Raw genomic sequence first — 23,879 nt, 5'->3', positions numbered from 1 at the left:
TAAATCTTTAAAAAGAAGGACTCTCAAGCTCTGGAGAATCCACTGAACATATACCTCAGAAGAAAATGTATGTATCTGGCCTCCATTCAAGACAATTTGGAACCAAAAGGACTTTGTCTAAAAACATTTCTTGCACTTTGCTATAGAAGTTTCAGAATGGCCTAAATATTTAGTAACATGGACAAGAACTTGGTTCAAAGCTTATCCAAGCAAGTGAAATGAAAAATGGCATTTGTCCAGAAGTCAGTCAGAAAGAGCCAAACAAATAAGTGAAGACAACCTGGTTATGAATAAATTACAAAGCATAAAAAAATCTAGTGCTTAGTATTTATGTGTTTTCTGAGAAACCCAGTATGTATTTACTGCCATGTAAAAGAAGTGACTGTTGTGGGCCGAAGCACCCTTTTTGATGTGTCTCTTCCCTTGAGAAGATGACAGTTGGTCACTGGTGTAGTAGGCATGGATAAAAAGCTTTTAACTGCAATATAAACAATGGCAGAAAAAGAACATATTTCCAAATGCTTAATTTTCTTCTCTCTGGAGAAATACTTGAGCTCAGCAATGATAAATACAGTCTAAGAAAGAGATTTCCTGAAATTTTCTTGTCTTTCCACCCCCAGATTTCTCAGGGGATGTGTGCTTGACCCCAGGGGAGAGCACAACCAAAAGCCTTTGAAACAGAAATAAAAATGAAGAATAGAAGTAGAAGCTTTTAAAATGAAACAGGATTTAAAGCAATTTCACTGAGGATAATCCTTTCCCACAGTCTCTGATGCTGAAAAATCCTCATTTCAGTTCCCAAGCAGTTTTCAGATGTTCTCCTAGACATTGACAGGGAAAAAATTTGGGGTTGTAATCTACTTTTTTCCTCTTAAGAGCAGAAACAATATTAACAGCCAGTCATTGAACTGTTGCCTTTAATACCTGCACCCTGGGAACCATCACCAAGTGAGTCAGGTGGAGTCTCTTGAAGGCAGCTGTAATGCCTTTCTTGGAACTACACTTCTAACTTAGGGTAATGAGAGAGGATCTGCATATCATCATTACAGGCTTCCCGTCGTATTTGTTGTATGAAACAGATAAACATTTTGCTGTTAATAAAAAGAGCCTTAACGAACAGCACAGCTTTGGATTTGGGAAGTTTTAAAGCGGATAGAAGCATGAAGGAAGGACTTCACTGGTAGGAGTGTGAGACTAAGAGAATATCAGTCGCGAGAGAGGGCATGATGAAAATAATGGGAACTAAGACCTATAGGATCCACAACACTAAATTTAAGGAAGTCCATTGAAATAAGGGAGCCAATTTTCTGAAGTTTCGATATAGCTATTGGCAATGGGAAATGAATGAAGCTGCTTTCTGAAGACTGAAATGGAGCTACAGGGAAAGGCTTTGGGGATGGAAGCTTGGTGAGAAATTAGCAATGTTGGGATTTGAAGGGGGAATGAATTGTGATGCAAGGTTACACAGGCTGCTAAGAATGTAAGGAATAGAAGATAAGGAAGAGTGGAAAGAAAGAAGAAATTTGGAGAGTAGAGGTAGCTTACAGAATGCATATATATAGGGATAATATGCCTGAAGGGCAGGAAAAAGGTGGTCATCAGAGGAGAGCTGCACGAATAGCCCTGGAGTTACATGGAGGTGGCAAGCCACGCTCAAAGCAAAATAGATGGCTGGTAAGGGAAGGCAATGAAGCAATATAACAGCAGCTCCTCCAGCGTGAAGAAGCATTGAGCTGTGTTCAGTCAGTGCAACAGCAGAGTATTTTCTCATCAGTGTGTAAGCAGAAGAGTGTTCTTTCCCTAAACTTCAAAGCGCTGGCTGAGGACAAACACATTTTCTCAAAGGGGTTATCGGCTGCAGCATCAGCACCTCTCGGTGCCGGCAGGCAGCAGTCCGGACGCTAGACTGGCCACAGCCATTAAGCATGCCGGGAACACAACTACACCTGGAGCAATCTTTTGCAACAGGCTGGATTGTATTACAGTTAAAAATTAATTCCTGTGGAAATAAAATATTGAAGTAATCATGATAAGACTAATAAAGCTTTAGTAAAGAAAAGCAGATCATCTGATATGGAGAGCCATCTGAGGTTACAATAGCTTTGATGGATGGGTGGAATGAACTTCAGACTTTGCCTTCTTTGGTTTTGAGCAAAGTGATAGAGTAAATTTTTCCAAAATGTTATCCAGAGTATCAGTGGGTCCTGCTAATGACACAACTAGCAAATCAGCATTTTTCATTTTTCATTCGTCTTTCAGGTTTCTTCTGTGTATTTTCTCATTCAGAGGTTATTGTGCTATGAAAAGCCATAGTTTGATGCTCTTGGTGTAGTGGATAATCTTCCTCAGATGTGTGGCTGTATTCCTAGCCCTCAGCTACACACTGCCACCTTTGCATTCATCACACCAGCAGTGAGTAAGTTCATAGGCTGAATGGGCAGAAAAGTATCTGTTCCTTCTGTCCTCCCCCAAGATAAATAGGCTTTTGAAGATCTGCTTCTTTAAACTGATTGAAAGAGCCAAAGGCAAAGAAGGGGCTGGAACTCAGAGCTGAGGGGCTGAAGGGAGCGGGACTGTCCCCTTGGGAAGCAGTTGGTTCCTGGGTGTATTGTCAAATACCACGCCCTGAGGGTGGCCTCTCCTCTCTGTGACTGGATGTGGATTTAAAGACCACTTAGAAGATGAGGTTTGGAAGGTTTACATGTCATTAAACTAATGATCTGTGTGGTCTGCACTGAAAGCATAAAATTATGGTATGTGCTGTCCAAGACTCTGCTGTCTATGATGAAGTTTTCAAACACAGGGTAAGCACCCTGACTGACCTTCTGGATTTGTGTAGGGTCTTTTTAGCTGTTGGGTTGGCTTTGTGCTTCAGCCTCCCACTGTTGCATTATAATCTCCAGAGCAAGGAACTGAAACTCCTCACTTCCTAATTTTCTGGGATTTGAGGTAGAATTTAAAGATTTGGATCTGAGAACCTGTCAGGTGATTTGAGAGGCCATATGTTCAGAGCTTCCCGCCCAAAACAGTTCTTTGTTCTTGCTCTTACAGCACTGGACCTACCTATATCATTATTAACAATTGATGAAAATTAGGGGGATGCATGACTCCACCCTGTAACAGACAAGGAGTTTTGGCATGTTGCAGCTGAAAGAAGTGTGATTTCAGGAATGTTTTTATCTACCTGAGACTACTCGAGTGTAGTTCTGTCCATTGTGTTAAATGTGGCATTGTTCTTGGGCCAGCACACAGGAACCTGGAATGATATTCATTGGTTAGGTGTGCCCTGGTTGACTTGTTCAAACACCATTTTGTAAGATGTCCACTTCAGGGTGAATTCTTGGGAGCCATTTTTATTTTTGGGCTTGCTTGTAATTGCATATTTATAAAAAACAGAATGATTTCCATCTCTAAGAACTACATCATTTGTCACTTGACACAGTTGTATTGCCTCCTGCCTCTTGAGATGCTTTACTTTACATCCTGTATTGTTGCATATTTATAAAAAACAGAATGATTTCCATCTCTAAGAACTACATCATTTGTCACTTGACACAGTTGTATTGCCTCCTGCCTCTTGAGATGCTTTACTTTACATCCTGTATTGTTGTTTGTTTGGTTTAGAGATGTCCAGTGCTATTATGTATATATTGAAAATGAGAAAAGATATATTTAATATTTTATATGACTGCTAAAATGTAGCAAATGTTTGACATTATAGTAAAAAAAATACCTAAATTCCTGTCTTCCTTTTAATGTTGTCTCTAATTTCTGGAAGTTTTAATCTGAGGGTGGCATCTGCTGTTGGACTGTGACTCTACCAAATGCCATGTGTATAAGTTGGAAAGCTTGGATCCAACCAGCTCCAGTTGTCTTAAGAGTCAGAGTCCTTGTTTGTTTGATCAATTCAGTTCCATTTTGGGCTTATCTCAAAAGATGCTGATGGATTTTGTTGGTAGCAGAGGACAAGATTTTTGAAATACTGCAATTGTTAGAGCAGTATCAGGAAGGCGATCTCTTCCTAGCCGTCCCACACATCAATAGTTATTATTAAAGGAACACCAAATATTATGGTGGGTTTTTTCTGGAGAAACAGTGAGAGCACCATTTCCAGTGCATATTAAGTTATTGAAGACCTGTTCAACTGATGTCTTCTGCTTCTTTATTTTGCCAGTGTGTATAGATTCTTTGTGAATGTTTTATCACCCAAAACCCAGTAGCATCTCTAAAGTCATGATATTTTTAGATTTTGCAGGCAGTATCCATAAATTTCTTAAATGTTTGTGGGAAATAAACATAAAGGGGTTTTCTCATTACCTTTCGTTAAATGCCTCTCTGGTTGGCTTCGGCAAGTGAAATGTTTAATACAGGCCTATAAATGTAGGACTATAAATATACACTCCTAGAAAGTTCTGAGCCCAAGAACATCAAGCAGCAGGGGCCTTTTTATGTGGCTTCATACAGTGCATTTAGTTCATTTACTCCTTACATGGTTTGGCTTAGGTATATGTGTACTCCTATAGTGCTGTCTCCCTGCCTGGTTTCCTGACAAATCTAGTTTTGCAGCCTGGGTGAACAGACCCTGAAAACACAGTTACATCTGGAATCAAAACACTAAACTAAGAATTAGTTGGTTTTGCAGTGTTTAGCTATATGTAGTATTCAGTATTGCCTTTGGCAGATATTCTTATTTGAAAGCTCACTGAGTCAATATTAAGTCAAGATTTTAAGGAATCTGAAAATATCAAATTGTTTCTCACTCTTTCCCACTGTGGGCTGGGCTGATTTCAGATAACTCTGTCTCGTAGCTTCCTGGAAAACATCTCTGTAAATTCTATCACATTTACATTCAGTAGAAACCCTTTACCCCTCAAAAATTTTACAGTTGATCTCCACTGGAGAAAGATATTTTTAGCAGCTGTCTTTGAAAACTAGGCTTTTAACCAGACTAAATTCCCAGTAGTCATCAATAAATACAGAATTGTTTGCAGTGGAGTACTGTAGCTGGCTTTTGAAGATACATTTGCTATAGTATTGCTCAGACTTCTTAATAGATGATCTCAGATAGCCTTTAAATTGCATATAATATCATTGCCAGATAATATCATTCTGTCTTGAAGTTTGGTGTGAGAACATGTTTTCCTCCTTTTCATGATGCAAGGCTTGATCCTGTATGATGCAAAATTCCCTACCCAGGTGTAGCAAGGTGCTCATGCACATGAACGAGCTAGAATTGAGTATATAAGCCAGGCAGACCCGTGACTGAGCTAGACCTACTGACCTTGGTGTTAGTCTTAAGCCAGTGCCCGAATGCTAAAGTGGGATGAGAATGCTCAGCAGACCTGAGGCACGAGTGTTGGCCAGTAGCGCAGGCAGATGAAAGGCAGCATTGCCTTCAGAAAATGGTAACTTTTTCTCCTTCTTTCACCTCCAGGTCCTACTTAGACATGTATAAGGTGATAATATTTAGTTACCTCTTCTGGTTTGTGCTTACTATAATCTTCATAACCGGAACCACAAGGATCAGCATATTCTGCATGGGCTACTTGGTAGCCTGCTTTTATTTCCTTCTGTTTGGCGGAGATCTGTTGCTAAAACCCATCAGGAGCATTTTGCGTTACTGGGACTGGCTGATTGCCTACAACGTCTTCGTGATCACAATGAAGAACATCCTCTCAGTAAGTAGCTGCTGCCTTTCCTCTGCCCTCAGCATTTTGGTTTCATTGGAAGTGTGCACAGTGTGTTGAATGGTCATTAAAAATCCTTTTGCAGGACCACAGCCTTCTACAAGTGCAAAGCAGGCTCCATTTTAATTCAGAAACTACAAGTGCATATCCAGGGAATGGTAATGCATATACATTATAGGAAAATGTGCACCCTTGTATTCAGTCGGGCTCTGTGAAAGCTTACAAGCTATTTTCAAAGGGCCAGATTCTTTGCCTAGTAAAGTTCCTCCGTAGAAGTCTTGTGAAAATCTCAGTGGAGTGAGAAATGAGTAAAAAGTGCAAGATTAGTCATACTGTCAATAAATAGTGCACATTTATTTAAACTTTTTATTTAAAACTAGAATTTTCAAGCCTAGTACTAGATGCAGTTGTCATGTGATGTAATTAGTGAAGTTGACTACAGAATTACAAACTGCATTCCTGTTGCTTTTAGAACTAGTGTGAAATTCAGGTGAAAATGATATATTTGATAATTAAATGCCAAATTCTTCTGCAAAATATTAAAGGTTTTCTTATGTTAATTAACTCTATAGAGTGGATTCTTGCAGTGGCACTGATAGGTGATTGAGACAAGCCAGTTATTTAAAACTTTTTGAAAGATAAATTTAGATTTATTCCTGGCAATTGCTTTTTAGCTTTGAACATTTTTAGTGCTGGACTGCAAAAAGCAGACATTTTTCTTTTAACATTTATATAAGTCACTGTACTGAAATAAAATTGATTTATGGGTGGTTTGAATTTGCAAATGTTCTGAATGCTTACATATGTGCTTCATTTTATGCTTGGGAATTCAGTGGAGCTACACGTGTGCTAGGCTTGTTCATGTATGTTTGCAAGATTCAGTTGGTGATTTGTAAAAGTTGCTTAGCTGTCGCATTGCATCACATACCAGACGGATCACTTTTTCTGCAAAAACACAAACAAAACCCACGTACCTCCTATCTCACTGATAATCAAAGGAACAAATTCTTGTTCTTTAAAATTGATGTGTGTCACTGGTAAAGACACTCTTTCTTCTAATCTCTGTTTTACTAATGAGATATAATACAGCCTATGGCAGTCACAACATTCTCATGTAATGTAAAGAGGTGCAATACTTTTCTTATCTTTATTTCTGTTATGTTTTATTATATGAAACTGTTGTTTTACTTTCCAGATAGGAGCATGTGGCTACATTGAATCATTAATTAAGAATAGTTGCTGGTTGATTCAGGCATTTAGCCTGGCTTGTACAGTTAAAGGCTACCGTATTCGTAAGTACAGCTCACTTTTCTTCATAATTTTCTATAAACAAAGAATCACCTTCAAAATCTTCTACCATATTTAACTGGTGCCCCCTCCTGCCATATTACCTTGTGAAAACATCATACCTGAAAGGTCAGTTGTACAGCTTGGTCTTATATTGACTACCAAGAAAGAATATTGGAAACATTTCATAGAGCCAAAGGAGACATATATACTGAGAGAATATCAACACCCCCACACACATACCCACAACCAGTGTTTGCTGTAAATGAACAATGTGGCGATACCAGCGCTTAACACAATTTCCCTGTACGTGCAGATTATGTGATACTTTGAGGGTATGGTTTCACTGTACAACTGGAGCTAAAGTGTCAGCTCACCATCATTGCAAGGAGAGGGCACCTTTGCCCAGCTGCAGACTCCCACTGTCTGCCAGGTCTTATGTGCAGTTGCTCAAAGGGTAAACCAGTTCAGCTCACTGAGCTGAGGCTAAGCAAGCATAAAAGTGGTAATTTTTGCAGGCATAGTGAGTTTAGTCAATTTTTTTCATATGGTTATGCTTACATTTGTGATGATAACAGAGAGGGAGTGGATATTCTATGTGGATGGAGGTGAGAGAAGGGAGGAATGAAGTATGGGCAAGCAAGACACTTCACCTCTCAGTAAGCTATTAATTTGGTTCTACTTTGTCCTGACACCCTGGATTGATGGTTTGAAAAGACCTGACTTTTTTTTTTCAGTGGGTTTTTTTTTGCTGAATTTAAAGAACTGTTTCATCCTAGTGAGTCTGCAGCAAAGTTCTGAATTCCTGTCTTCATTTCAGATCCTCATAGAAAAGTGGAGAGTAGGGGAAAAGAAAGGACATACAAAGACACAAATTCACAAGATAAATGCTACCCAGTAGTTCTTGTGTTATCCAAAACTTTTTGAGCCACAACAGAAACTTAGATACAGGTTTCTGACTCCCCAAGGGATGGGCACAGCAGGCTTTGAAGCTCTTGGAGCTTGACCTTCCAGACCTATTAGACTGGTTTGCTGGATTGTAAAGCCAGCTTTGAGCCAGAGTCTGTCCCTTGAGTCCTTCTGCTCCCTTCTATAGGGCAGCATAGGCCATTTAGTTTACGGTCTAGCTCCACAAAACCCAGTTTTAATTTTTTAATATCCCCAAGAGAACTGTCTTCTAGAGAATAAAGAAAGAGAAAAAGAAAGAAAGAAATAGCCCAAGCCAAAATCTAGAGGTAGGAGGAATGGGATTTCCTCTCTGCCTGTCTCCTCCTACCCCAAAGGAAGCAGTTTTGTGGTTTCAAATATTTTTTCTCTTATGCAATGGAAAGAAACATTGAATTGAGTTGTGGAGAGGAAAAATAAAAATATTAGCTGGTGGCAGTCAAAAAATTATTTTGACAAAAATAAACCACTTCTTTTTCATGTTGATAGTGTTCTTAATAGAAAAATGAGGCAAAAAGTCACTTTGAAATAAAAAAAAATTGAAATGTAATTTTAAAAAATACTGAAATAAAATATTTCAGGCTAACAAAAAAATACTTTTCCCCCATTCTTTATTTTCAAGTACTTATTAGGATAGGGCAAATTTGTTTGCAAATGGTTCACTTTTAGTCAATTCTCAGTTTTCATGGGATATCACATTGTTGGAAGCTTTCCAGTTTGCTGTAAAAGAAACTATGGTGTACTTTAAATGGAAATGCATGTCAGTTTTCTTAAAAAAAATGTAATTATATTACCTCAATTCAAATAATTTTAAAGGCTAAGACTATTTACTTGATTAAACATTATAAAAGAATACTTAATACAACAGTCCTTATGCTGATGGTGTCTTTTTCCAGCTACCAACAATCTAGATTGTAAACTGCCCAGTGGAGAAGCAGGAATCATTTGGGACAGTATATGTTTTGCTTTCCTGCTGCTGCAAAGAAGAGTCTTCATGAGTTACTACTTCCTACATGTGGTTGCAGATATAAAAGCTTCTCAGATCCTAGCATCAAGGTAACATAAAGTTTCAAAAGATTAAACGAAACAGCTCAAGTCTCTCATGGCTATGGTACTTTATTTATGATAGGTAGTACCAAAAGAGTGCTTTAACATTAGTTTAAACAATCCATGCTAAATTCATAATTGCAAACCCCACACATGAGAAAACAAATTAATAGAGAACTTGATAGAAATTAAACCATCTTTCCTACCAAACACCATCTGCTGCTCTCATAGCCGATGTTAAAAGCTGTGCAAGTTGGTGTGTGTTGCAGCATTCTCTCAACATCAGTATGTATAAGAGTGAATGCCAGAGTTTCTAAGCCTTGGAAAGAGAACACTCTGCTATATCAGGCCTGTTTGAGACAATCATCGGCCTTAGAAATCAAGACTCAAAAAATGTCACATGTGGAAAAATGTGGGACAGTTATGACATCTGACCATCAGGAAGGCGCTCGGGAAGCATCACATCACTGAACACTGATTAGCTGTGGCAAGGAAGTATCACCTTCTTTGGGCCTGTTACTTATACTTCCCCACAAGCATCCACTCATAGCTATCACTAGCACAACCATTCTTCTGGTTTTTAATCAGAAGGCAGATCAGGAATGAAATTCTGTTTTTAATGTCAGTGATTTCTAAGGAATTACTTTTGGAATATTGAATTAAATGTGTTGTGGCTTTTTTTTTTCCCCCAACAACATATGGACGTTGATTTCTGTCTGTGTTTGAGGGCAAAATTCGGCTTGTGTTTCCTGAAAGGAGGTATTTTTTCATCTTCCTCTTCTTGCCCCTCCAGGGATTACTTTAAAAAGGGGACATGTTTAGCTGCCCATACTGCACAAAATTCACCACTGTAAAGAGGGATACCAAAAGATCTGTACCTCCATCCCATATTGCCTCTGTCAGACTTTTGCTCTGGGTTGAATTTCAGTGCTGGTGCCCAAGATTGCTGGATACTGGCTGTTGTAGCTTTTTTGGTATGCTGTGTTCATAGTGAAATAGCACAAAACAAAATCATGAGTATCAAAATGCCTCCTAAATTGAAAAGTTTACATCCAGAAGGAAAGAGCAGGTGCATGTAAATGGCACTGGGCTGGGATGAAAGAAACATGTTTGGTTCCTACTTCCAGTTTTGTATCTTTTGGTAAGTTACTGACCCTACTCAGGCTTGAGTTCTCCAGCAGCAGAAGTGGAGACATACTAGCCTAAGTCAAGAGCTTTGTAAAGATGGATGTATTAATGACCAGGAAGTACCACGATATTACAGGAAGGAGGGAGGAGGGTAATATAGATATAGTGATATAATTAATTTTTTTAGTTAGCTGCTTGCCTTGCTAAAATCCAAGCTTTGAATTACGTGGACAATGGAGAAGGTCAGGTTTGGATTCAGACAGCACGGGCTGAGCCTGTCTTCTAGTTAAAGTTAATATTGTGAAATAGAAATACCTCAACTAAAAAAGATTAAATGGTGATTGAAACAATAGCAATGAGGATCGAGTGACAGTTTTCAATAGTCCATAAGAATTTAGGAGTGATGAAGTTGCTGAGGAGAACATGTCTTTCTTTGTTGTACTTTATCACAACTTTGGGATGGTAATGATGCCCAGTCTTGACTGTATTCCTTTGAAAAAATGTCGTTGTGGTTATCCTGCTTATTACATGGAAGAATGATTAATCTCACAGAAAACGTAGTTGAAAAATTAATTAGAAGTGGACTTCTGAAACTATAGCTGTTCTTACTGAATTCCTGACAAAGGAAAGGCTTTAAATCTATGTTACTTCTTTGAGAGAGACTTTGAGGGTCTTTGAGAGTCTTCAGGAGCTGATGAATGAATAATGAAGAATGGCCAAGACATGTGATCTGGACATCCAAATCAATGAGTCAATTACATTTCTAATGAAATGCAGTTAGAAGTCATATTCTTTTAGCACACTAGAAACTTGTTCAAGGATTTGTGTCATCAGATTGAAAGCACTGTACTGTTCAGAGGGTAAAAGTGAAGCTGAAGCTATGCTCGTCTTTGCCCCTGGATAAAGCTGAACTTTGCTCACAACTTCCAGGGGGCTGAGGCAGGGGGACAAGGTGATTAGAACACTGAAATGACTATAAAGACCAAATCCTGGAGGTGTGCAAGAAGTCCTGACTCAGCCTTGAACCCACTTGTGTTCTGTGTTCTTCAGAACTAGAACCTAAATTCCTTGAACAGCTGCGAGAGGAACTTAGAGGGCTGAGTGGGGATCACAGCGTTTGGTCCCAGATCTTGAAACAATTGACTGTAAACAGATTAGTTTTCTGGAGTAATTTATTATTTCTTTCAGGCCTCGGATTAGTTTTGTTTTATGCAGATGGGGTCGTGTACAGAGGGAGCACAAAGTTGTCTGTGATTAGGTGGCATAAGGGAAACTTAGAAACATTTAATGTTTCCTTTTTTCCTTTCTTCTGTCCCCATTTCTGCTGTAGGGGTGCTGAGCTTTTCCAGGCTACAATTGTCAAGGCTGTAAAGGCAAGAATTGAAGAGGAAAAAAAATCAATGGATCAACTGAAAAGACAGTATGTATTTAATGTATTTTTATATATATATACACACACATACATATGCATGTATTTCACTGATTGTTGGTATTTATCTAGCACCTTCTTTTATAGAAATGCTGATTAGGTTTTGAAGTATGATTTTGCAATTACAAAAATTGCTCTCTGGGCATTCAGAGATCTTAGATATTCCAATATTATGTACTTTTAGAGTCACCTTTCCCAAAAAGACAATATGCTGCAGAATCTAAACTTTCATTTAAACATAGAATTACATTTCTAGGATGAAAAGTTGTGAGATTAATATAAAGAATCAGAGTGGAATGTACTGACTTACCTGCTCCTCAGTAAGCCTGAAATTGTAATGGAAACAGGTGTTTTCTAAAAATCAAGAGAGAAGATGTGAACCCTCCTGCTTATTCTGAAAGTTCTTCTAAACCATAGAAATCCAATGATGACAGATTAAGAAGATCAGCTTTTAACTGTTCCACACCTGAGTATCATAGCAATATCACCGTATAGTGTTCTCTTTAAGAGATGATCTGTATCTGTGCTATATTTTTTCTCTGTTAGAGGTCCAGCTCAATAGCAGGTTCGGGTTATCCTGTCTTGTGTAGTATAAATGCATGCAATGCAGATGAAATAAAGGGATAAAATCTGTCTTTTTTCCTCTTTCTTTTCTTCCACTAATTATCTAACCTGTTCTCTCAGTTTGTCTCTCCCCATCTCTCAGAAGAGTAGGACAGTCAAATGGAAATCCCCTAGGAAACTTATGAAAAGGGTAGGCAGATTACTAATCAGGGGTGCCACATGAACCTTGTCTCACTTGAAGGTGCAAGCCTAGATGGTTAGAAAATAGGAGACTGAGACACAGGAACTGCATTAAAAAAACTCCCAGAAATTGGAACAGCCAGGGACCTACTTAGGGAAGCTGTAGGTAAGAGCCATCTAAATAGCCTGAAATCCCTTTGGGCTAAGGAAGCTGAGTAACATCCTGGCCCTGCCGCAATGGATGACAATATTCTCGTTGACTTTACCATTATTAGGTTTTTGTTCTCTATATCTGTATTCCTGGTAAAATTTGCTGGATGCCTGTTGCTCCTTTTTCATTTGTGGTTCCTCCTCTAGTGTTTGAGTACGAAATACATATCTTTACCTTCACTGAAAATATTTGTATTCAGCTTAACTAGCCTGGAGATCCTTTCTCTTTTTAAAGCCAATAAGCCACTCACCTCTTTAATAACTATGCAAAGCTTTCAAAGCTCCTCCACCACCATGCATGAAAAGCCATAACTGCTTCCTAACCAGATGTCAAAGCCCACTCCTGACAGGATCTTCCACACCTGCATAACTGAAGAAGCATGAGAAGGCTGCAGGGACCATGCTCCCTACCTGCGTGCCTGGGCTTTCCCACCAGATGATGTTTTGGGCTGTGGCTGGTGCTGTTCTGTGCTTGAATCAATCTTATCCCAACTGACAGGATGTGCCTATCCTGCAAATCATTCTTTTCTGTTGTTCTGCAGAGTTTAAGATCAAGGAGATGATACTGCTTACAATAATGCCAAAGCTAATCTATGTTTGTCTAAAAATTACTAGTTTATATTTGCAGGATGTCTGACTTCAACAATAGAGGATGCTTGTCTTATTTCATTCAATAATGTCCATCAGTACTTCATACAGTTTAGGCTGGTTAGGATGAAGAGAACCATCAGCACAACCATAAGTTCTGAACAACCAAGTTGTCCTGACTGACATAGGGTAACTTCAGCAGCAGATGAATGACAGGGAAAGAAATCTAATCATCTGCTGAACAATAGCTGAGGTGAAAGTTTTTCCCTCGCTAGTGGGTGGTTCTTCTCTAACAAATGGACAAACTAATAAAAATATTTAAGTGCATTTTGATCACTGAAATTAGTGAATCCAGTTGTATTGAAAGAACTTATTCCTGTTGATTTCATATTTTTTTTACTACTGTTTTTCAAACCAAGAAAAAGTACAAGTCTTAAAAGACCAGATTATGCTAACTTTACAGGATTGCAAGAAGGAGAATTGGAAGCTTGCCTACATCTGGACAAAACTGAACCAGTTTAAAAGTGCTCTGTATTTCCAGATATGTGGAACAAATGAGAGCTTAAGGGGCGAAGGTGTAGCACAAATAGTGCAGGAACAGCCACATCCCTGGTTCAGAGTGGCAAGTTTCAGGAAAACCACTGCATTAGGCAAAGTCCTTTTTTCTCAGAGCTTCTTTTGCTGTATTGCAGCTCCTGGCAGCAATTCTTTAATTTTTAAATGATAATAAGATAGTTGAGGGGGAGCAGGCAAAACAGTCACGTGATAACAGGCAACGCAGCTCTTACTGACCAGTGAGCAAACGTCTAGGCTTCACCCTTCCAGCCACCCCCTTCAAAGCCATTTAACTCCTTATGTTTAAGGCCAGGATTAATGACAATGTGGAAGGGATATTTCATTTAGAAATGTTAGAATATGTGTGTGTGTGTGTGTATGTATTTAACACTTGTTTTTCAATGTGAGTCAAAAAGGGTGAAGATGTGAATCTAATAAGATTCTTGCTTTTGCTAGAATGGATCGCATCAAAGCCAGGCAACAAAAATACAAAAAGGGTAAAGAGAGGATGCTAAGCATGACCCAGGAGTCCTCAGAGGGGCCGGAGATTCGGAAGGTTTCTGAAGAAGATGATGAAGGTACCATTAGCTATTGTTGTGCCATAATTGCAGTTGAGCGCTAAAGACCTAATAGACCTAATAGTTGGACAAGTGATAAATTGCTCTTCAAAACTGTCAGCATGTAACCAGGTTGTTAGCTGCGTATCAGTTTGGAGCTTGATTCAGCCCAAAAAATCTGGCATTTTGTACTGCAAGAAGGTTTAGAGAAAATGGTTTAATTTTAAGGTTACTTTTGGTTAAGTTCAGGCTGTTGGCAAATTGCTGAGTAGCAGCAGAGGATTGTTTTGGACAAAGTCATTATCTATAAACCACAGTGTTACCAGTAGGTAGCATCCACATTTTTCCAGCAGTGTTTTCTGGATACTGTGAGGTTTTTTCAGTCACTGAAATGTTGTATACTTTTAAATGTTGTTTAAAACCTGGGAACAGATAAAATGATACCTATCTAGGGCCACATTTCTAGCACTGGCTTGAGATCAGCACTTACTGGATTTGAAATTTTTGGAGTCTCAAATATAAGGGGATTTGAGAGGGGGGGAAATATTTTCTTCTTGAAATTACAGTCAACTGTGACTATATGTTTTGAAACACAAAACTGAACTTTTTAGCTGTTTTAGAGTAGAATGCTCTTTTAACTGCTCCATAAACCAGAGTAGAGTATTTCTGCTTAGTGGTCATGCTTCTGGATGATTTTAATATTGAATGTATTCAGTAGATCTGACATCTGATGTGCTCATGAAATCTTAGCTCTTTTGAGAGAAATTAAAAATTATTAATCAGTGTAAGAAACGTTTCTCATTTTGTAAAATTAATATTTGGACATATTTTATTTTAGGAGAAGCAGACAAAGAGAAAGCCAAGGGCAAAAAAAAGCTGTGGTGGCGGCCTTGGGTTGATCATGCTTCCAGTAGGTTTTCTCAATCATCTTACAAATATGTGGATTTAACCCTTATATCCTTGACCAGAATGAAGGCATTGCCATGACCTGTTTGTTTTATGCCTGATTTTACGATTGTGACTTGATAGAATGCTTGTTTTTTTCAACAATGATTTCTACTTCCAAACCTTCAAGGAGTGAGTTTAACCATATTTTGAACTTCTGTGTGTTGGAAGCATAGCTAGCTCATGATACTTTGGGCATTCTTAGAAAAACATCAAATCAGATAAACATGTGCCAGAAAGAATCTATTTTGGCCTCAAAAGTCTCAACTCCCCCCTACTGCAGAGCACAATATATTTAAAAATGTGAAGGTGAAGCTTTGCCAATGCATTCTAAGATTAGTCATAATTTCTTTTTCATATACACACATCATACATCTTTTTTTATGGTTCATCAGTCATTCTATTGTCAGCTGTAGAAATCTGAGTACTGCAGTAAGGCAGCAAGACTGTTCCCAGGACTAGGCTGTGTAGAGCTCAGCTGAATATCTCTGATCACACTTTAAGGTACTGTTGATGCCAGTTGTTTTGTTATTTCCTTTTTTTGTTTGTTTGTTTATCTGAAAGCAAAAATATATTCAGCCTCGTGCACAAGAAATTATTAACCTGTGTCACTCATATCATTATTGCACTATGATATTTTAATTTGTTTGAAGCCAAGTCCGGGCATATGATAGAGTCCTTCCCTACATTATGGATTGGGTGAAACAAGAAAAATGAGTAGATTGCAATCTCAAATCAGATATCCTCCTATTGGATATTTGTTGCAGGAAATCAGACATGAACTATTTAAAAACCTCTGAGGATTTAAAAAATATTCAAGTGTATAGCACCAATATCACTGTCTATATTGTGCTTGGTCATGTAGTTTAAAAGCGTTACTCCAAGTAACTTTTACACAACTACATACTCCTTCATTTACCTACCTGTATTTATTTATAACTCCAGCATATATATTTGCCAACAGCATTTAACAGAATGTCATATGCTTATTTCTATCAAGTCACAACTAAACTGTGCCTCTATTTTTATTTTTCTAAAGGGCACACTGCCACTTTAGAGAGACCTATCCCTTTTCAAAAGTCCTCTGAAAATAAACTTCTTGCCCTGTAGTTTCATTAAGAACAACAATGAAAATACTGATCAAAACTATAATTTACGAGTTTTTACTGTAGAATTTCAAGCTATGGTGGTTTTGAAGGAATGGGATATGGTCTCTATTCACCACTGGTTTCGTAATAAGAACAACTGTTCAAAGAGAGACATTGACTTTGGCTTTTACTTATTTCACCCTCATTATTTAATGTTCTTAGGTGGCAACTTGTGTTTTAGTATCTAAACAGTGAGCATTCTTGAAATCATTTATTGCAATAATGCAAAACCTTGTGGGAAACATCACAGATTCTGATCCTGAAAACAATGGTTGCCTGCCATGTGGCTTGCATCCACCGTCACTGAACCATGGTACTTACAGTAGGTGTTCACAGGCATACAAACTGGAAATAGACTGATATTCCCCATCTGTTCTTCTTGAAACACTGTGCTGTAACCCTGCAGCATTCTGCTGCACGTGGCTGTTTCTCTCTCACGTGGGTTGGTGGCTGTGACTGTATATATGTGTATGTTGAGGTCGCTGAAGCTTGAGGTTTTGTGCCACTTCTGATCCTTAATTTAGATTTTTATTGTTATTTTTATACCACATGTTACAATTTTATTCTACAGAAAGGTACCTCATTTTGTATCATAAGAATTAAAACACAGTCATGAATTTGGGTCTGAGTAGAACAGATGGGAAATATCAGTGAGGATTTCCTCATAGACACTCCCTCATGCTCTTACTTGCAGGGAGGTTTGGTTCCTCCTGCGCTTGTGGATTACACATGGAGCCCCACAAAGATCGGCATTAGTTAGGGCCACATACTTCAAGGTCCTCAGCTTCTCCTGGGGCACAGAGTTGTGTCTGATGGAGTGCAAAAGATGGTGCTCACAGCTGTCCTGGGGACCACTTTGCTCTGGCCACAAGTAGATGATGTCTCCTCCATCTCATTCCACAAGAAAAGACTGCAAATCCCTTTTCTCAGTAGGAGAAAGTCACATTTTGTAGTAGGAGAGGGGGCCCTCAAGTCCAGTCTGGCCATGAATTATCTTACTAGTAAAATTTGGTCTCTTTATTAATCCCTGCAGGTGACTAACAGACTTCTTGTTCCATTTTGATGTGTGCAAGAATGCATTATTGCTTTTCAATCATACCTCCCTCTTTAGTTGTAAAAGAGACGTAACTGCTACATTAGTGTCCCCTCAGATACACTTTAACCTAAAAATTTTGGAGAGAGATCACTGTAGATTTGTTTTCTGCCAGCTCAGGCGTTCCAAGTCTGACCAGCTGCTACTATGAGACTTTAAGGAACTACACTGCAGTAGAGGTTCCCCCTAGATATCAGACTTTATCCTGCTGATTTTCTGTGTGGACAATTTCTGTTGCTGGTTATAAGATACTTTTTTATGAAAGAGAACTGGAGACTACTGGCTTTTAAAATATGTTCATCTCTTTAATACATTTTAAATGGGCATTCTTAGAAGGCCCTGTACCAAATAATTAATTTGCTTGATCCAAGAAATTTCCAAACTTTCTTTTCACCTCAGTTCAGCAATTAGAACTGCTGAAGTGGACTCTCTGTCCCTCTGCAGGGTGTTCATTGATGTCAAAAGTCATAACTAGGCACATGAGGCACAAAATTTGCTCTGTGAGGGAGTTTTAGCTGCTGAAGTTATGATCCGATAAAGTGCTGGCAAATTTCACGGTGTGCTTACCTTGAGGTTTCTACCGTAGTTGTGCGTGGTCATCTGTGCATAGAGGATCTGTGTAGAATTCAAGGTATGATTGAATTAAAGCAATTGTTACTTTTCCAGAAACCTATAATGAGGGTTAAATATAATTTTCAATATAAATATGTATTGCTCCAGATTGTGTGACATTTCGTCTAAGTAACTGTTCCTTTAAATATTTCAGCTTAAATGTGGAAATTATTTACCAGTTTTCACTGCTGAATGTAATGCTGTGATTTTGATTTTTCTCTTGCTCATTACCTTATTTTTCATTTCTTTTGTTTCCCTTGTTCATTCATGTAGGCCTGTTACCATCTGAGAAATAAAAACATTGCTTCTGTTCAAGGATATAAGGCCTAGCTTATTCACTGTGCATCTTTACTGTATCAAGGTTTCAGAATCTTTCTGAATCCATGGGCAAAAAATTGAAACTCATTTGCGATCACGTTAATAAAATCCAAGTGATTTGTTTTAAACAAACCAAGGTTTTCCATTACCTCATCAAAGCTTAAATGTTTGAAGAAAGCCTTAACTGATACCATCCCATTCCATAGTTTAAAGGATTCCTCAGCATTTTAAAGAGAAGTTCTGTATTTTTTGTCCAGTGGTACTGTTCATGTAAATTCATTTACTTACCTGCTGGGCTTTTTTTAATCCCTCAAATAACCATCAGTTCTCAATTAATTTAGACTTAACTGCCATTTTTTTCTAAAAAAAAAAGTAACTGAGTAACTTGATATACTTTGAGCTTTTTCTTTACATTTTCTTCTCATGGTGATGTTTTCCTTAGTTCTTGTATAGCTCTCATTCATGCCCAGAGTATTGCAGACTGACATCAAATGAATTGCCTGAGAACTTTTCATCTCTCGCTTCTTCTCTGTTTTCACCTCTCCTGGTTATGAATTTTTAAATGACTGGCTGGCTGTTCATAGGTCTTGGGGCAGTTGAGAATAGAACTTCTCAGACAAATAAGAAAATATTTTGTTTCACTTAGTGGTCAGAAGTGGAAATTATTATTTGTTTGAGACGGATAGCGAAGAGGAAGAGGAAGAGGAGAAAAAAGAAGAGGAAGAGCCTCGAAAAAAATCTGCATTTCAGGTACTTTATGGTAATTTGCCTTCTAGCTGATGTCTGAAAAAAATATAGCCTTCTCATAACACAGGCATATGTGTTAAAGCAGCCAGTGCATCTAAAGTAGACCTGAAAAATATTGGAAATTAAATTTCTTGCCAATTTAAAATGCAAGTTTGCCTATTTTAAGCATTGCCAAATTCCTACAGGAACTATAGTGAAATCATATCTTCATTCATTTATGCCTGAGGAAAACAAAAATACAAAACCAAAGGTTTTTAAAGAATCTGAGCTTTATTTTTTCTGCGTTGCAATAAAGACAAGTGAGGAAGCTGACTTGCCTCTGGCACTGCTGTACAATGCTTCAGTGGTTTTCTGGCTTTGAGTAGATGTTGTCATTCCATGAAGAAATGATCCCCAAAATAAGTGACTTTTCATGGAAAAGAATACATACTTAAAAAAATTTTTTTTTTTAAAATTATTGATCCTAGTGGACCAGAGAAATATATCCTTGGGTTATAAAGAGCTTAACATTTTAAACTACAAAAGGAGACCACATCACTTTCTCTCCTTTCTTTTTCAGGATAATATCAATTAATATGCTTGCATTTTAAATTACAGACTCTATGGAAGTAAGAGGATATCGTAATGTTAAAAAAGATAGATGAAGTTTCCTAACTGGGTTCCTACATATAGACTGGTTGATGTTAGACAGTACCAGGTATTGAATTCACTGGCTTAAATGAAGACCTTGGGTGAACAAGTTAGTGAAATACTCATGCATGTATGATTGCTTTAATCTTCATAAGATTTGCTTGTTGAAGACTTTTCAGAAATACCACAGAACTTTTTCAGGTCTGCAACTTTTAAAGCTTAAACAAACAGGTAGCTTTTTGCAGATGAGTATTCCCATCCTGATGCAAGCTCACGTCACTGCAGAGCTGGTGCACTACTGAAAGCCCAGCCCAAGCAAGAGCAAGAAACTGCCACCATGTTCTTCTCTTCCTTATGCCAAAAGCTTTCAAACAAAGCTTCCCAGACACCCTTACTGAATTACAAGAAGAAATATTTTATTTAATTCATTGATACAGTGTGCCTTTAGTTTATATACTTACATTACTTTACCAACTGATTACATTTGTTAAACTGCCTGAATGGTAGTGACATGGAAAGATTGTTTCCTGACTCTAAAAAAGGCAAAACAAATCTGGATGCAAAATAATATGATAAGTAAGTTTTATTTTCTATTATTTACACTGATATTTTGGATTTAACTCATCTTCGACCATAAAAATGGCTAATAAATTTCTAGGTCATTTTTCTTTTTGGTTTTCACACAGGTGTAGAGGAAAGTTTGCATTCTTGTTTCTGTTGATTTTTTAAAAAATTGGTGACGACATTTCGTTCAGATGTGCTGGTGCCAAGCACTGAGATTTTAGAGTTCTAACCTTGAGGTCAGAAGCTAATGAGATTCTTTCATTTACTCTGGGTTTTGGGCTTTTTGTTTGTTTGGTCTTATTTTTAAAAGCTCAGTCCTGAAACTATTAATCTAAGGATGGAGGATCTGGTCTTTATTTCAAAATTCTGGCCAGACATTCTGTTTAGGTGGCCAGTTCTGCAATATGTGCAACATGAGGATGTTGGATGGCTTTATGTAGGAGGGGAGTTGTATAGAACAGAAAATAGATTTTGTTTATGAAAAGTTTCTTCGTCATTTGGTCATCACACCTTATTCACCTTCCATTGCCATGCACACGGTCTTAAAAATGCTGACAAAGAGAACTTGTTTGTTGTAGAGCCTGATGAATTATTTTTAATTGTTGATTTTTCTTTTAGTGTACATTTTGTGCAATAGTCACTTCAAGGGTTAACTTGGAGATTTTATTTACCAGAGAATGCAGGCAGTTAAGAATCATCTGTTGAAATTTTATTGTGAACATCACAAATGATCTTTTTTTTCATATTGGAGTCTATGAATGTAAATTCGTTCTCAATAATCCAGATACAATCATTCAGTAGATACTTTTTATTAATATTTTCTTCTTTTCTACTAACTGCTCTTGCTTTGTCCTTCTTTATAGAGAGCTATTGGGAAATTTGCTTCAGCCATTTTAGCCTTGCCAAAGTCTGTCATTAAACTACCCAAAACTATTCTTCAGTATTTAATCAAAGCAGCAAAGGTACTTGACATTTTGCCAGTGCTCAGTATGTGACCCATCCCATAGTTCCTGATGTAATGTATACCTCTCTCCTCGTCTGCATTTTTCCTCTTATATAAATGATTAAAAAACATAATTACAGCCAAAACTTCATTCCTAGTAAATGCGATGCATTTCATACTTCTGGAGTGGTCAAGCCACAGGAAAAGTGGTCTATCTTTTTTTAAGTGCAACCTCAGAGAGAAAATGCAGACCCAAATTCTCGTTTTCTTCTGATACTCCTATACAAGATGGTCACATCAAGTTGCATGTATCTTATGGACACCATGGTAATTGATCTCAGAAAGCTGGTAAAAGATTTGTAAAACACACATTCTGCTCCATACTCCTGTTTAGCTCACTACTTTTCTGGCCTTCATCATCATAAAAAAGATTTGTACATCTTCTTTCTTGTCCTCCTTGAATACATTTAGCCTGCCTTTGAGCACTGTGTATCATTTTACACTCCATATATGTAACATGATATTTGTAAGGAGTGGGTGTTACAGATTGAGCGTACCAACTCCAAAGCCTAAAAGATACTGCATTTAAAGTTTGTCCGGTGGTAAAAATCTGAAGTAATACATATGTATGCACCCAGTCAGCTCTTAAAATATCCACTGCTTATCATAAGTAGTTACATTAAATTTATTAATCAAATGCCCTTTCTTCATGCTAATCTTCTACCCTCTTCCAAGTCTGCCTTTTACCTCTGATTTCTTTATTCACACTATGACTGTGGCTAGCACAGAGTTTCTCACCTAACTGTTCAACAGCAGATGTTGACAGTTCTGACTTTCATTAAGTAATACAGTATTAGTTCACTTAAGTATCACTATTTCCCCAGATCACCTTCAGTAGAAAACACTTATTACAAAGCCAAGACAAACCAGTGCCTCTGATTCCACACATTTTCTCATGTGGTGCTTGTTTTGAACAATTCAGACATAAACATAAATGTACAGACCATGAGAGATTTGGAAAAGGACCTTCTTATCAACAGTACCAAAATAATTGCCCGTCCATTATTGTATACATTCAAAAAAAAGAACCATGGGTTTTTTTCCTTTTAAATGCATTTAAAGTCAGTTTGACAGTTTAAAAAAAAAAATAAATTGCTTTTTATGTTCCAAAGCAATTTGTGTATGCAATTTTTAAAAATATAAATAAACCAAGTAGAAATTCTACCATTGTGTTCCAGCTTCACTGAGATACATGTGTGTTTTTGTCACGGTCTGCATGTTTGTCTTGTGAATTAACAGAGCTGTTTTGTTACTGTGCTTTATTTTCACCCTCATGCCTGCATCTGTGTGCTTCCCTGCCCTGTCTCTGTTACCAGCCTGTGTTGCTTAGAAATAGAGGACAATGCAGTGCCAATTGAAGATGATCACCATTTTTCAATGAAAACCATACAAGTAATAAAAGAACATCTTTTGTCCTAAAGAGTTATGGAGAAGACACAGTTACTTTAGTTTCTGTTATTCACGTTTTATGTCATATAGGGAAAAAAGATATGAGTGTTACTGCTTTTTTCCTGTAACCTTTCTTCACAGCTTGAGCAGAACTATTCAAAAAGTTACTTTTTTTTACTTTTTTTTCCCCCACACTGCTATAACATTTATAAATGTTTTGGGCCAATTCCATGCTTCATGTAGTCATACAGGTCAACAGACTGTTGATCTGAGTGAGTGCTGTGAGCAGGATTTGGCCCGATAAAATTCCCCTGATGTATAGGTAAGTATTACTGTTTTCATTTTGCAACGGGAAAAACAGTAGCAGAAGGTTTCATAAGTGACTTATCTGAAGCAACAAAGAGAGTCATTGTCAAAATCAGGATGAAATTTGAGGAATTCCTGACTGCGGGGTTTGGGACTGTGCATAGATAGCAAATCTGTAAATGTTCCACTGGGATCTGCAAAGGGGAAAAAAAATACCTAAACTATGAAAACTATACAATCACAAATACCTCTGCTGAGATATCACTACATCTTTTGATGCTTTAGTTGATTGCAGCACTTTCTCTTAAAGTTTCCATTACTCTGCATCTTGCCTGTAAAATGATAAAGTAGAAATACAGAATTAAAAGGAGAGATTCAGGTGAAGTAACCCATATGCACAACAGGGTATTAATTCCCAAAGTTCAGAGCGTGAATTTTTGTGGGTTTTAATGAAACTTGGTTCACCCACAAGTGTTTTCACATTTGGTTTTATGCTCACAAAAATAGCACATGAAAGCTCAGCACATCTGCAGGGGAGGTGTTTGATTTGGGATTCAAAATATTTCCTTACCCCTGCAGATCTGAATGCGTTTACTCAAACTATATAGTCCTGCTTGTGGCTTATTCTATGGCTTACTCTCAAAACATGAAGAGCCTTGAAATAAATGAGTTTGTTCCTTCTAGTTTGTTTATCAGGCCTGGATTACTGACCCTAAAACAGCACTACGACAGAGGCGCAAAGAGAAGAAAAGTTTTGGGAAAGAGGAGAAGCGAAGGCGAAAAGGATCTGGGGATGGTAAGTAGCCATCTGTATTTTAAAAAAATACAATGTTAACTAGCCTGCCTGTTGTTCCTGGTAGTGAAAGGCAGCTGCGTTTTAGAGGGCAAGTGCTCTCAGTTCTTAACTAGAAACTGGAAAAATGAGTTTGCCTTTGGCTGGCTGTCTC

At 37.8% G+C, this 23,879-nt stretch overlaps 1 protein-coding gene across 14 annotated transcripts in view; it reads left to right on the top strand.

Annotated features, from left to right (window-relative positions):
• The window catches only part of PIEZO2 (piezo type mechanosensitive ion channel component 2), a 325,825-nt gene that overhangs the window by 261,316 nt on the left and 40,630 nt on the right, over positions 1–23,879 (top strand). For 13 of the 14 annotated variants that reach the window (XM_075744443.1, XM_075744445.1, XM_075744450.1 and 10 more), the window contains 8 exons: positions 5,435–5,678; positions 6,883–6,979; positions 8,816–8,975; positions 11,425–11,514; positions 14,077–14,198; positions 15,016–15,087; positions 18,940–19,043; positions 23,617–23,728. In XM_075744443.1, coding sequence (XP_075600558.1) covers positions 5,435–5,678; positions 6,883–6,979; positions 8,816–8,975; positions 11,425–11,514; positions 14,077–14,198; positions 15,016–15,087; positions 18,940–19,043; positions 23,617–23,728 — 1,001 coding nt within the window. Of the gene's footprint in view, positions 1–5,434; positions 5,679–6,882; positions 6,980–8,815; positions 8,976–11,424; positions 11,515–14,076; positions 14,199–15,015; positions 15,088–18,939; positions 19,044–21,097; positions 21,197–23,616; positions 23,729–23,879 lie in introns of all 14 variants that reach the window. The other variant, XM_075744452.1, reaches the window with a different exon arrangement.

The sequence above is a fragment of the Balearica regulorum genome, chromosome 2 (genome assembly GCF_011004875.1).
Source record: "Balearica regulorum gibbericeps isolate bBalReg1 chromosome 2, bBalReg1.pri, whole genome shotgun sequence".
In the NCBI taxonomy this organism is placed as follows: Eukaryota; Metazoa; Chordata; class Aves; order Gruiformes; family Gruidae; genus Balearica; species Balearica regulorum.
The sequence above is the reverse complement of the archived record's forward strand: the minus strand, read 5'-3'. Positions and strand labels throughout refer to the sequence as shown.